The 15,870-nt window shown below is 44.9% G+C and overlaps 1 protein-coding gene across 2 annotated transcripts in view; it reads right to left on the bottom strand.

The window, feature by feature from the left end:
• The window catches only part of DRP2 (dystrophin related protein 2), a 955,857-nt gene that overhangs the window by 248,399 nt on the left and 691,588 nt on the right, over positions 1 to 15,870 (bottom strand). For both annotated transcript variants that reach the window (XM_085607714.1, XM_085607715.1), the window contains one exon: positions 4,204 to 4,324. In XM_085607714.1, coding sequence (XP_085463840.1) covers positions 4,204 to 4,324 — 121 coding nt within the window. The remainder of the gene's footprint in view (positions 1 to 4,203; positions 4,325 to 15,870) is intronic.

The following is a 15,870-nucleotide window of genomic DNA, read 5'->3' on the forward strand; positions in this document are numbered from 1 at the left end:
ATCATGCCCTTGGAATCATATAAATGAAAGGAGATTAGGTAAGCATAGGACAGGAAACACGCATATGTTGTATTATACCTGACAAAAATCAATAAATTAAGCACTTGTATCTTTAAACATAAAGATTACCCATATCACTACAATAGTCAAAGCAGATTCATCCACTAAACATTTGACTTACACCAAGCATCCACACATTGCCTCCTTGGCAGATGTTGACAGAGTATTTTCTTGAAACTCCAAAATGTGCGCCTCATTTAGAGCCTGATTTATAGTTTGGCAGGCGGGTTAACGTAATAGATATCCCATCCGCATTATTACAAGTGCCATAGGATTCAATGCACTTGTGAAAAGGAGGACGCGATATTCGTCATGTTTGTGAGAGGGTAAAGCATCCGTCAAACTCTATATCAGGTCCTATGTTATCATTATGAATAAGTGTGGGAATACACCTGTTCGCTAAACATTTTCAGTTGGAGGAATCTGCGATTGAAATAGATGACTAGTCTTTGTTTTTCCCACTGCAGGAACCAGCAACAAATTCTATCTCTACAGATTTCACTGAAAGAAGAATCATTATTTTTCTGTCAAAAAAGGTTTCTGTCAAGATTAAAGTGGAGGTGCATGACTGTGAATTCTATTCCTTGGACATTTCCTGTAGAATAACTACCTCACTAGCTTGCATCAGTTTTTTCTTTCTCATGTCAACATTTCTCTGTACTTTTTTGCTTGACATCCCAGGAGTGTCTGTCAATACTTCTTCCCATACAGTTGGATGAATTGTTCTATCACCAGCTGCTTACATTAAAGGGCATATACATTACAACAGGTTCTTCTTGTCACTGTTGGATTCCATATAATTCTAGGAGCCTTTCAGATGACATTATTGGTGTTACTCTTTATCACATATGTGGCATCATTAATGATGTAATCATAAAATAATTAAGTCATCAATGTAAATTCCCATGAGGCACAGAGTCAAGACTGATTTGCATATAGCTATGTCTGAACTTGGGTGGCAAAGTGAGCTAAAGAATGATGATGGATTCAACCCAGATCTGTGACTGGGGGTGAGTGTTTGAAAAGTTTCAGCACTCCGTCCATCAGCTCCTTGTGTTTGCTTTGTTCGCCCTAAGTTATCAGGGTATGCCCAGACGTGGGCCCCTTGCTCACTTTGCCACTGGATTCAAGCTAGCCTGGCTGATGAGGGCTGTTAGCCCGAAACCGGTCCCAGGATACTTTTTTCCGGTCCAGGGAATACATGGCTTGGCAGTTCGGTCTGGACTGTTCCCATGAGGCACAGGGTCAAGACTGATTTACATATAGCTGTGTCTGAACTGGGATGGCAAAGTGAGCTAAAGAATGATGATGGATTCAACCCAGATCTGTGACTGGGGGTGAGTGTTTGAAAGGTTTCAGCACTCCATTCATCATCTCCTTGTGTTTGCTTTGTTCGCCCTAAGTTGGCAGGGTATGCCCAGACGTGGGTCCCTTGCTCAGTTTGCCACTGGATTCAAGCTAGCCTGGCTGATGAGAGCTGTTAGCCCGAAACCGGCCCCAGGATGCTTGTTTCCGGTCCAGGGAAGACATGGATTGGCAGTTTGGTGTGAACTGTTCCCATGAGGCACAGGATGAAGACTGATCTGTGTATAGATGTGTCTGAACTGGGGTGGCAAAGTGAGCTAAAGAATGATGATGGATTCAACCCAGATATGTGACTAGGGGTGAGTGTTTGAAAAGTTTCAGCACTCCGTCCATCATCTTCGTGTGTTTGCTGCGTTATTCTTTATCACACATGTGGCATCATTTATGATGTAATCATAAAATAATTAAGTCATCAATGTAAATTTCAAGGGAGTCTTGGCATTTAAATTACATTACACATTGGAGGTTACATGCCAATTTTACAACAGTAAGGTAAAATCACATTGAAGAGACCTTCTGACTTTGGAAGACCTATTTAATTGTGTAAAGTCAATGTAAAATACCATTTGTGAGGCAGTAAATAGTGTTTTTATCCTGCTAATTTTGCTTAACTCTCTTGATAGCATAGAACCACTGCAGTTTTAAATGTGTGCTTGAGCATTTACTAGTACAGTTGCCTTAAACAACCTGTTATTGGGCCAAACTTATAAATTTCCATTCCCATGGCTTACACCTAATGTGATAGATACAAAATGGTTACAGATTACACATGTCATAAATGACTTTGCAGATGAGTTTCCCTACCAGATTACCCATAAACTATGGAAAAGACAACTATTTATTATTATTTATTGGTTTAAATATGTGTTGTTATTTAATTGCATTGTCTTTTTAGGTGTTCCTATTTATTGCTATAAATATTGTGAGATTATAAGCATGGCAACTAGTGTGCAAGTTATAACTTTCACAGTTTTTTTGTGTGTTATGAATTGTGGTTCTAACCATACCTTGCAAATTTTGATGTTGTTTTAGATTTTATCCATAATCATATTTGCACTTTAACTGTGCTTTTTTAATGAATCTCTGAGGTCTAATTAACCTTATGCTATGTGTTAAAACCAAAGCTAACCATAACTTTATTTTAAACTTTGTATTTATCAGTGATGTGTGGGTGTTTTGATCACATACTACATCCAACAGTTTTCAAGCTGTCACAGACAACCAACCACCCTATAGCTCGTTCCCCCACCATGCCCAGATTTGTCATAAATGATGTAACTTTAAATAACATTAGTGATGTTATCAATGATGTCATAGAACGTTTCATAAATGATTTAACCCCTTCGGTGCTCATGACGGAATGGTTCCGTCATGACCCACGGTTGAGCTGTGCTCATGACGGAACCATTCCGTCATGACCACACCCGCGCAAGATTCCGTCAGCACAGCGGCGGAATCTGCGCAGCATCGAAGGGGTTAATAGGCAGAGTTATAAGCAGTGCATGGTGAGGGCATGAGTTATAATCACTTCAATCAGTTATAACTGGTCAGTGTTTTTAAAGTTTAAAACATTATATTTCACCTAACTATAATTTCACTTTAGCCTTTGTTTTTTTCAGTGAATTTCAGAATGTTGTTTTATTGTAAAGTAACAACATAAAGACATGTAAGAATGGCATATCTACTGGTTTTGTCAAAGGATCAGTACACCAAAATATAAAAGGCTTTTTTCGCAATATATAGCTCCAGCTCTGAGTGCTTTAAAAAAAAAATGGTAAGCTTTTCTGGGGTCATGTATTCAATTACTCAGTGGACTTACAGTCAGTTTTCTACAAATGTTCTAATGAAGTCTGCTGCACTCCCTACAGCCCTTAACAACATTGAGATGGGGTCTCCTGGCCTTTGAAATGGCTAAGGGCGGAGGGCTGCGCCCCCCCTCTACATATACATTCTATTGGTCCCTGGTGGGAATTGGGTGTCTGTGACCCTCAAATGGCTAGGGAGGGGCAGCATGAGATTGGTGCCCCTGGCGACTTTTCCTTTCTTTTAAATTTACACCGGCTCCCTTGATCCTCCGCAGATCAGCTGTAAAAAAACATTTTAAATTACATTTTTGTCTTCGGGACCCCCCCCCCCATATCAAGCAAAGACGGTGAGGGAATCCCTCTCTGTCACTACCGCCCCCCCCCCCCCAATATATTTTTAATACTGTTATCTGGCCAGGGGACTGGACATGCAATATACATACATTTTTAACCTTAAGCCCTCGAAAACTATGGAACAGATTTACACGAAATCACAAAAAGTCAGGTTTCTGGGTAATGATCTAGCTTTCTGCCAAATTTGTTGTAATTCCATTCACCCGTTTTGGCTGTAGCTGAGTCTGAAGTTCCAATGGGAAACTATATGGGGAAAACGTGTTTTGGTAATCCCCCTTTTCTTGGCCCCACCTTGATTGATCACCTCTAGCTTTCCATGTAGAAGCTGGCTGAGGTGTATGCGACTTTATTTTTAAAGATTCGTGGAGATTCGTCTAACGGCACCAAAGTTATTACAAACTAAAAACCCATAGCCTATGGAAATGTGGCCCTAACATTTACTACCCAGTGGTGAATGTATGTATTTACAGGTCTCAGCTTCACATCTATGTATCTACATATCTTGAAGAGATATAATCAAGGTATGTAGATCATCACCGTTAACTACTAAGAAAGAGACATCATGCAGGGTAAAAGAACTGCACTATGGCGTAAGCATAAAGAAGAACTTTCCACTGACCTTTGCTTTCAGGAAGAGGTTCTTCCAATTCTTCAAAGGGATGCTGAGACAAGAAGGCTTGTGCCGACTCCAATACAGAATAAATATATGGACCTCTGGATTTAACCTCCTCCATGAAGGCCTACAGAGATGAAACAAAAACCAGCAATCATAAGCTTCACTAGGCAAAATCAAGGCAGAATCTACAGAGATAAAAAGTTCTAACCATTTACACCCATTGTAACAAAATATTTTGACATACAAATTCATGAAACTCAAGAAATACAGGCCAAAGATGAAAGTGCTAATATGTATTATTTACCACCGTGATTAACGTATATAAACACATTTCTAATTACCACTTTATAGTAAGCACTCTCTATCTTTATAATAAAATAGTTAATCCAACCAATGAACAGTTAAAAACATCAAAACTATTCACAGAAATATAATCTTACCCTCTAGTTAATCTGGAACACTGTGCCCCTACCATGCACGGTGCTGTTATCATTGATGTTATTTCAGATGTTACAGTGATGTTATCAATGTTATACAGCATGCTGCGAGTGATGGAATATTTGACGTACTGAGCAGTGCATGGCGAATGCCCAAGTTATACTTACTTTACAGCACGAGTTATAGGTACTTGAGTTACCTATAACTCACATCAGTGGTTTTGCTCTTTTAAAAGGTAAGTTTTGAACAAAACTTTCACCTAACTATAACATCCCTTTAACCTCTGTTTTCCAGTGAATTCCTACCTTGTTTAAATAGAAAGTAATCCATTATTAAAAGTCTTAATTTTAACTTCAGCATTACATTTGGATTTTCACGGAATTTCTATGTTGTTTTAATGTAAAGCAAGATGTTAATTGCCAAGCTTGGTGTGAGGTAGGGTTCAGGATCTGGCTCCCACAGGTCACCGCCCCATGCCACTCACAGCCTTCGGCCTGCACCCAATCCCCAGCTGCAGCACATGGCTGACTGTTGTGTTGCAATCTTAAGGGTGTAATTTTAAATAAGGCCGATTTAAAAGGTCAAAATACAAAAACAGGTGGGCATATTGGCTGTATCAAGGGGCCAGTACATCAGCATATACAGAAATGACCTATAGTCTTTGTAAACAAATCGCCAATAAGTATGATCAAATGTATATTTCATGAATTGACACACTACAATGTTTGATAAAAGTGATTGTCTTAAAATATTTTCATTAAAGCATTTAAAAAAATCATTAAAATATCTATGATTCTATTTTTAACAGTTTTTTAGGCAACTACTGTACAGACATGGAACCAACCACAAGGTGCCCTGCACTACAGCTGAAGAGCATACAGTTCCAGCTCAGAGTGCTTTAGAAAGTATTTCAAGCTCTCCTGGGGTCATGAATTCAATGAACAATGAGACTTACTGTGTTTTTTTTTAATGTTGCTCCCTGCAGCCCTCACCCAACATAAAAAAGGTTGGTGGTGCCTCTGTCCTATTGAAGTGCAAAAACAAATACCTCTGACACCATAGATCCAAATTTTCTTTTTCTCCAGTTGGATTTTTTATTTATCCCTAGATTATACTTGAACATATGAAACGTTTTTTGTTTACTTTTCCCAAAACACATTCACCTTATGCAGGACTAGCTAGACAATTACCTTCTTGCCATGTTTTGTATGTAAAATATGAGCAGAAAACATACTTTGTACATCTAGACAATATTTACAGTAGACAGACATCTATACAATTTACAAACATAAAACATGTTGATGCTAACAGGCACCAAAGACTGTACATTTCACCAGACAAATAATAGTCCTACTCCTTTCTTAATGAACGGTACAGGGACTCCTATCATTTCTCTCCTCTGAGTATACTAGTTTCTTGCGCCAAAGAGAGGTCACACCACTATCTTGAACCTAGTGTAGGGCCGTACGCCGTGGTCTCTATTATGTCCCAATCCGGGACCAAAGTGATTGCTAGGTTCTTTGGACGAGCCTCTCAGAAATATGTAACCAACGCATTTCGACCTTCTAGATGGTGCTTCTAATGGCAAAGGTCTTCATCAGGGTAAATTTTTGTCAGGAGGACTTGTGGTACCTGTTTTAGTTTTTTTATGTGGTATTTTGGTGTACTGCTCATGTGACAACTGGATATTGAAATACTAAGGGAATTGATCCTAACTTATGGTGAGTGCTGCAAGGGGGGAACAAGAACTGTCTTGGGAGATTTGTAAAAGAAGGTTACGAATGCCTTCTCACTGGCATCTAAAATGAGCCTTGTGACTCTTTTATATGTACCTTCCCTCGTAGGCATGGTGCCTACTCAAAGAGCAGATAAAAAACAGGGGAATGATTCTGTTCAGGAGTACAGAGGTAGGAATCCTAAACTATATGCAAAAACAAATTACCTCTGACACCATAGATCCAAATTTTCTTTTTTTCCAGTTGGATTTTTTATTTAGCTCTGGATTATACTTGAATATATGAAACGTTTTTTGTTTACTTTTCCCAAAACACATTCATCCTATGTAGGACTAGCTAGACAATTACCTTCTTGCCGTGTTTTGTATGTAAACTTTTAGCAGAAAAACATACTCTGTACATCTAGACCATATTTACAGTAGACAGACATCTATACAATTTACAAACATAAAACATGTTGATGCTAACAGGCACGAAAAACTGTACATTTCACCAGACAAATAATAGTCCTACTCCTTTCTTAATGAACGGTACAGGGACTCCTATCATTTCTGTCCTTTGAGTACACTAGTTTCTTGTGCCAAAGAGAGGTCGCACCACTATCTTGAACCTAGTGTAGGGACGAACGCCATGGGCTCTATTATGTCCAATCCGGGACCAAAGTTATTGCTAGGTTCTTTGAGTGAGCCTCTCAGAAATATGTAACCAACGCATTTCGACCTACTAGATGGCGCTTCTTATGGCAAAGGTCTTCATCAGGGTAAATCTTTGTCAGGAGGACTTGTGGTACCAGTTTTAGTTTCTTTGTGTGGTATTTTGGTATAGTGCTCACGGGACAACTCGATATTGAAATACTAAGGGAATTGATCCTAACTTATGGTGAGTGCTGCAAGGGGGGAACAAGAACTGTCTTGGGAGATTTGTATAAGAAGGTTACGAATGCCTTCTCACTGGCATCTAAAATTAGCCTTGTGACTCTTTTATATGTACCTTTCCTCGTAGGCATGGTGCCTACTCAAAGAGCAGATAAAAAACAGGGGAATGATTCTGTTCAGGAGTACAGAGGTAGGAATCCTAAACTATATGCAAAAACAAATTACCTCTGACACCATAGATCCAAATTTTCTTTTTTTCCAGTTGGATTTTTTATTTAGCTCTGGATTATACTTGAATATATGAAACGTTTTTTGTTTACTTTTCCCAAAACACATTCACCCTATGCAGGACTAGCTAGACAATTACCTTCTTGCCGTGTTTTGTATGTAACATTTTAGCAGAAAAACAAACTCTGTACATCTAGACCATATTTACAGTAGACATACATCTATACAATTTAGAAACATAAAACATGTTGATGCTAACAGGCACCAAAAACTGTACATTTCACCAGACAAATAATAGTCCTACTCCTTTCTTAATGAACGGTACAGGGACTCCTATCATTTCTGTCCTCTGAGTATACTAGTTTCTTGTGCCAAAGAGAGGTCACACCACTATCTTGAACCTAGTGTAGGGCCGTACGCCGTGGTCTCTATTATGTCCAAATCCGGGACCAAAGTTATTGCTAGGTTCTTTGAGCGAGCCTCTCAGAAATATGTAACCAACGCATTTCGACCTACTAGATGGCGCTTCTTAGGGCAAAGGTCTTCATCAGGGTAAATCTTTGTCAGGAGGACTTGTGGTACCAGTTTTAGTTTTTTTATGTGGTATTTTGGTGTAGTGCTCACGGGACAACTGGATATTGAAATACTAAGGGAATTGATCCTAACTTATGGTGAGTGCTGCAAGGAGGGAACAAGAACTGTCTTGGGAGATTGGTATAAAAGGTTACGAATGCCTTCTCATTGGCATCTAAAATGAGCCTTGTGACTCTTTTATATGTACCTTCCCTCGTAGGCGTGGTGCCTACTCAAAGAGCAGATAAAAAACAGGGGACTGATTCTGTTCAGGACTACAGAGGTAGGAATTCTCAACTATATGCAAAAACAAATTACCTCTGACACCATAGATCCAAATTTTCTTTTTCTACAGTTGGATTTTTTATTTATCCCTGGGTTATAATTGAATATATGAAAAGTTTTTTGTTTACTTTTCCCAAACCACATTCACCCTATGCAGGACTAGCTAGACAATTACCTTCTTGCCTTGTTTTGTATGTAAAATATGAGCAGAAAAACATACTTTGTACATCTAGACCATATTTACAGTAGACAGACTTCTTTACAATTTACAAACATAAAACATGGAAACTTTTGTGTTCCTGAGTCTCCAGAACAGGGAGCCAGCTCTCCTCGGGCCCTTGAGGATAAGTTACTTCAGGACTCAGCACACAGCAAAGTCCTTTCGAGCAGGGAGACACAGCACACAGCAAAGTCCCTTTGGCCTCTCCATGGTTAAATCAGCAAACTGTACGCCAGCCCCAGAAAACACAGCAAGGGTCAGTCCTTTCCTTCAGTCTATTCAGATGTTTCTTCCTTGGCAGAGGTACCTCTTGACCACGAAGTCGTTTCAATCCTTTACAGTCTTGAACAGTTCCATTCCATTCCAACGTTCAGGGGGTCAACTCTCATAGTTACACCCCTAAATGTCTTTGAAGTCTTTGTGTTCAGGGGGGCACTGACCCCTCTCCAAACCAGTTCTGGGTGTCTCCATGCCAGTGACACCTTCTTCCTTTGATAGTGAGGTTCTGGATCCTTAATCACTCAGCAGGAGATGGAGCCATTGTTTTATAGCGGCAGCCCAGGCCTCTTCATCTCCAGGGGCTACTCCTACTCCCCCCCTTCACTCCAGATGCAGTTCAGCCTGTTGCTGTCTCACCTCCTCCCCTGGGTCAACACATTCCCCAGATCCTATGTACTGAGGTTTGTACCATGCCCTGACAGTGAAATACTCTCCATTTCATTTTTTTACTGTTGAAAGGCCATCTTGAACATAGGACAGAATTGGGAGGCTGTGTAATATGTTTCCAGCCTATCTTTCAATAGGGTAAAGATGGATAGGTGAAGTTTAGTGTGCCTGAACTCACAATTCAATAACACATCGTTTTGTGAAGGTGGTTTTTGCATTGTGTGTTTAGAAACCACTCTTTTAGAAGTGGCTGAGCTTTTGTCTTCTAACATTTCTGTGTGTCTCTGACTTTTCTGTGTGGATTGACTGTCTGGATTTGAAAGTGATAGGATCTGGGGAATGTCTTGACCTAGGGGAGGAGGTGAGACAGCAACAGGCTGACCTGCATCTAGAGTGTAGGAGGGAGGAGTAGCCCCTGGAGGTGAAGAGGCCTGGGCTGCCACCATAAAACAATGGCTCCATATCCTGCTGAGTGATTAAGAATCCAGACCCCCACTATCAAAGTAAGAAGGTGTCACTGGCAGGGAGACACCCAGAACTGCTTTGGACAGGTGTCAGTGCCCCCCTGAACACAAAGACGTCAAAGACATTTAGGGGTATAACTATGAGAGCTGAAACCACTGAACGTTGGAATGGAATGGAATGGAACTGTTCAAGACTGTAAAGGATTGAAACGACTTTGTGGTCAAGAGGAACCTCTGCTAAGGAAGAAACAGCTGAAGAGACTGAAGGAAAGGACTGACCCTTGCTGTGTTTTCTAGGGGCTGGACTGCAGTTTGCTGATCTAACCAAGGAGAGGCTAAAGGGACTTTGCTGTGTGCTGTGTCCCCCTGCTTGAAAGGACTTTGCTGTGTGCTGTGTCCTGAAGTAACTTATCCCCAAGGGCCAGAGGAGAGCTGGCTCCCTGTTGTGGAAACTCAGGAACACAAAAGTTTCCAGGTGTGTCTCAGCGACGCTGTGTGTGTGTGTGCTTTTTGCAGCCTGAGACCCTCGTAAGAATTGCCCTGTGATCGTGGGCACCTGGATCCAAGTGAGTCTCAGCAACGCTGTGTGCTTTGTGCAGCCTGAGACCTTCGTGAGGATTGCCCTGTGATCGTGTGCAACCGGAACTCAAGTGAGTCTCAGCGACGCTGGGTGCATGTGCTTTGTGCAGCCTGAGACCTTCGTGAGGATTGCCCTGTGACCGTGCACACCCGAAGCTCAAGTGAGTCTCAGCGACGCAGTGTGCGTGTGCCCTGTTGCAGCCTGAGATCTTCGTCATCGCCATCGGCCCAGACCGCCAGCCTGAGCCCGCTTTTGCCAGAGTGGACCTCGAACCATCCACACTGAGGGAGGGCCCGAGTTCCACTGCCTGGAATCAACAAAGTTGCATCGGAGGCCCAAGTCGCGAGGAGAGGAGAGCGAGGTCGCGCCCCCCAGGTAACGTGTGACGCCACCTGGGGCGTGGTGTGGGCTCCGAGAGAGATGCTCTCGGTTTTTTTTCATTCTGGCAGCGCAAGCCTCCGCTCAAGCTTGTATAGTGGCATGTACTTGCCAAGGAGTGGCAGTACTGGGGCCGGAGTGTGGAGCAGCACTTTGGTTTACACCATACCCGTGATGGGGGCAGATGTTGGCAGAAGCTGACCGCGAGTCAGTTCAAGTGGCATTGAGACCGTCCAAAGCACCGTGATCGGTGCCGGAGTGCATCACGCATTGCATTACGAACTGCCTAATTGTTGCATTACGCATTGCAATTTTTTTGCATAACGGACTGCCTGATTTTAGCATTACGCATTGCATTATTTTTGCATTACGAACTACCTGATTGTTGCATCACGCATTGCATTATTTTTGCATAACAAACTGCCTGATTGTTGCATTACGCATTGCATATTTTTTGCATTACAAACTGCCTGATTGTTGCATTACATATTGCATTATTTTTGCATAATGAACTACCTCATTGTTGCATTACACATTGCATTATTTTGGCATTAAGAACTGCCTGATTGTTGCATAACAAACTGCATTATTTTGACATTACAAAGTGCCTGATTCTTGCATTACGAACTGCATAGCATTGCATGAGCACTGCTGGGGATCATAGAGAATTGCTCCTTAATACTGCAAGGACCTACAAGGGCTTGCTAGCCTAATAACCGGCAAGGTGAAATATTACAAATACACATATGTTGGATTTTTATCATGGGGTCTCATCGTATATCTTTTTATATAAACATTTAATTGTTTTTATGAAACTCGTGTGGAGTCCATTTGTGGTGTCATCATTGGGTTGCTGAGAGCGTGGTTGCAAATACTTTACACACTTGCGTTGAAGATAAGCCTGGCTGCTCGTGCCAAGCTACCGAGGGGGTGAGCAGGGGCTATCTGAGAAGGTGTCCTTCCTTTCCCTGACTTAGAAGCAAGGGTCCCTATTTGGCCTAAGGTACCTACCTCAGCCAACTAGAGAATCCCAGTTCTAACACTGAGGGGGATATTATCAAGAAGTGGCGATAATTATCGCTAACCACCGTTAGCGTGACTTTGTTTATTGCAGTCTACCACTGGAAATTATCGCCGTGTTAGTGGCGTATTAACAACACGCCGCTAACAGGCAATAGTTTCTCTTACCGGATGACATGTCAGGCGATAATATTAGCGGGACGGCGATAAAAATCCTCGCACTAACGTTAAAAAAGTGGTGATAAGCTCATTAGTGATAAAAAAACACACGTTGGGCAGCCCAACATGAGTGATTTTTCCCCCTAACTTAAAAAATAGCCTAACAGTCCACCTCCCATAGAAAAGATGCCCCAAAAAAAAGTTTAATGCAGATTGGAGCATCCAGGGCCAATGCAGCACACATCATCAACCCCCTCAAGCCACCCAACATCCAGGATGAGAGCTTGGATGCCCCGCTGGACCTGCGTCTGGAGCCCTGATGCCTCCCTGGATCTGCGTCTGGAGCCTGGATGCCTTCCTGGACCTGCACCTTGAGCCTGGATGCCTCGCTGGACCTGCGTCTTGAGCCTGGATGACTTCCTGGACCTGCTTCTGGAGCCTGGTTTCCCCACTGGACCTGCGTCTGGAGCCTGGATGCCTCGCTGGACCTTCGTCTTGAGCCTGGATGCTTCCCTGGACCTGTGTCTGGAGCCTGGATACCCCGCTGGACCTGCGTCTGGAGCCTGAATGCCCCACTGGACCTGTGTGTTGAGCCTGGATGCCTTCCTGGACCTGCGTCTGGAGCCTGGATGCCCCGCTGGATCTGCGTCTTGAACCTGGATGCCTCGCTGGACCTGCGTCTGGAGCCTGGAGTGGGATGTGGAGGAGCTGTGTAGTCGATGAGCCGTGGCAGGAGACATTGATGCATGACAATTGCCAGTACCTGGTGGTGAAGTCTGCATTGGGAGGTCCACCAGCGTACTAGGTGGCGACTGCTGTACCCAGCCGAGTGAAATCACACCTGGCTGAGGCACCTGCTGGCTTAGTCACAGATTTGGAGAGAGTGCAGTGGATTGTGCCACGGTGTCAATGTCCAGGTAAGGAGAAGGTGGGACGCGTAGCGCAAGAGGGCCAGGGGGTGAGTCGCTCATGCCTAACACATGTCGATGACACACCCACAGAGGCGGCTCTTCCGCTATGGCGGAAGTGCGTTGCCACACTGCTTCAAGCAGGGGAGAAGAGGAACAATCATCACATGATGATAACTCAATCAATGAATCAATCAGGGGAATTGTAAATGCGCTACTCACCCATGAGGGTATCAAGGTGCTGGGGGGGGGGTGGTGCAGAGCTGTTAGCCGAAGAGCCAGGTCTTGAGGGTCTATCTGAAGGTGTTCAGGGAGGGGGCACGTCTGATGTCTGCTGGCAGCTCGTTCCAGGTCTTGGATGCAATGTGGGAGAATGATCTGCCACCTGCTCTGGCTCTGTGGATGCACGGGGTTTCGGACAGTGCGAGTTTGGGAGATCGGATGTCTCTTTTGGGTACGTGGAATTTGATTCTTTCGTTGCGGAATTTGGGTCCATTGTTGTGCAGGCCTTTGTCGGCGTGAGTGAGGATTTTGAAGGTGCCTCTTTTATCCATGGGAAGCCAGCGGAGTCAACGTAGGCGTTGGCTGATGTGTTTGTGCCGGGGATGCCGAGGATGAGTCTGGCGGCGGTGTTCTGTAATGTCTGGAGTATGCATTTCATTAGTCCAGTCTGCTGGTGATGAGCGCATGGATGACAATCTTCCTTGACTCTGGGGGGCTCCATTTGAAGGTCTTATGGAGGATGCGGAGGGTGTTGAAGCAGCTGCAGGTGATGGTGTAGACCTGTCGGTTCATGGTGAGGGATGAGGCGAGTACGATGCCAAGGTTATTGGCGTGGTCCAAGGGGGTAGGTGGGCTTCCGAGGGCGGTGGACACCAGTTGTTGTCCCATGCTGAAAGGGTGATTCCAAGGACGAGGACAACTGTCTTCTCGGCGTTCAGCTACAGGCAGCTGTTGGTTATCCAGACTTTGACGTCATGCATTCCTTTCTGGAAGCTGAGTCTGGCGGTGATGGGGTCTTTGGTGAGGGAGAGGATGAGCTGGGTGTCATCAGCGTAGGATACGATGTTGAGGCCGTGTTGTCAGACGATGGCAGTGAGGGGGGCCATGTAGATGTAGAAGAGGCTCGGGCTCAGAGATGACTCCTGTGGGACTCCGCAGGTGATTTACGTGGGATGGGAGAGGAAGAGTGGCAGTCTAATCCTTTGGCTTCTTCCGGTGAGGAATGATCGGATCCAGTCTAGAGCTGTTCCTGCCTGCGTTGTGTAGTCTGGCGACTAGTGTGCGGTGGGAGACGGTGTCAAAGGCCGCTGAAAGGTTGAGTAGGAAGAGGGCTGCAGATTGGCCTTGGTCCATGAGGGTGTGGATGTCATCTGTGGCGGTGAGTAGAGCGATCTCGGTGCTGTGGTAGATGTGAGGAGGGCAGGGGTCGGTCGGGGCCCCGGAGTGGATGCCTTTCATGGTCAAGGCGTTGTATTTGGTTGTAACCGGCGTCCAGGTGGAGATGGTGGGCTGGCTGGTGTGTCGGGCGGGGGCCGGCTGTGGCGCCTGGTGGATGGTCGGCAAAGTTGTTGTCGAGTTTTTTGAAGTAGGTTCCACGCTTATCGCAGAGGTCTTGGGACGGGGTGATGTCTGTGGCTTTGCTGCGTGGGTTGGTGAATTCATGAATGACCTTGAAGAGTTGCTTGTAGTTTGTGGAGTTGTTGAGGATTTGATTGTGGTAGTCCGTCATGGCGTCCTTGTAGGTGGTGTAGATTTTGGGTGTCTTGGTGTTTCTCCAGTTCTTCTCCAGGCATCTGCAGGTGCATCTTGCTTCTTGGAGATCGGTGGTGAAACAGGTGGCTTTCCTGGGGCGCTGTTTGTTGTACTTGCGTAGCAGGGCGAGCTTGTATGCGCAGTTGGAGGTCCATGTGTGGAGTTCTCTGGCTGTGACGCTGGTGTCGGATGTGTTGGAGGCCGGGGTGGTGGTTAAGGTCTGGCGGCAGTCTAGGCAGGAGAACTGGCCGTGGGTCGTGTTTGGCGAGGCTTGTTGTCAGTCTCTGAGTTTTCCGTGGTTGAGTGCGTGGAGGGTGGCTGAGTTGTAGCAGTGGCTGGCTTGAGATCCAGGGTTCCTGGCGCTGGTCGCGGTCAGGTCACGGACGGATGCAGACGGGCTTGGCTTAGGCGCGCCTGCGGCGCATTTCCGCTGCGCAACCCAATAGCGTCCGCCATGTAGGAGGGAGGGAGGAATGATCAGCTGGGAGGCGGCAATGGGCAAGGACAGGGGTGAGGGGCCACAGGGGCAGTAGCAGCAGGAAGCGGGAAGTGCGGGCTCCGAGAAGCCCACAAAAAAGATCACAAGTTAAAAACAAGGGATAACTAACTGATGTAATCATGCTATGTATCCTAAGGGGGTGGGAGGGTGGGTAGGACGGCTCCAAACACAGAGCAGGGCATGGGCGGTTTGACATGCCCACTCAAGTGCGCAATGACTGCTTGGTCGGCCCACTCAGGCCATCCAAAGCAGTCTTGTGCACTTCCCTGTTCGCAATGCTGGCTGCATTACAGCCTGCATGGAGAACATGGCCACTCCTCCGGCTCCTTGCTACATGACTTGTCCCATTGCCGATTACCAATCCCACCGCTGCATCGCAGCATTGTGATTGACTCACGGGAGGGAGCGTGGCAGCCTACTTCCTGTTCCTGGAAGCAGACGCAGGAGAGCAGGAGCTACAAAGACACAGGACACAGCTTCGAGGTAAGACTTCCCTCAATAAATTTTTAACAACACACGCTCACATACACATCCCCGCGTGTACGCATCATCCAGTGTTATTTCCGGCATTTACCACCTCACAGCTGTCCAGCACACCCCGCACTTCTTAATTGTGGGCGCTGTGCACCCATGTACAGCAGGTGTACCACTCGTGTGCTAAAGGCACATACGTAGTTGCGACGCATGCCATCACCTCGCATTCCATTCCAATGCATACTAATACTTGGCACATTGCAAGAGTAGAGTGGGTGTTGCATAGCGGAGACATAAAGATCACTGTTCCCAGTTCAGTGAGTGCAACCCAAAACTAACCTTCACACCACAAACCCAACCGTGAACCCTGGACGTCCTTTTTTGAGCCCCCAATACACACACAAAAATCACA

The sequence above is a fragment of the Triturus cristatus genome, chromosome 5_2 (genome assembly GCF_964204655.1).
Source record: "Triturus cristatus chromosome 5_2, aTriCri1.1, whole genome shotgun sequence".
NCBI classification, from domain to species: Eukaryota; Metazoa; Chordata; class Amphibia; order Caudata; family Salamandridae; genus Triturus; species Triturus cristatus.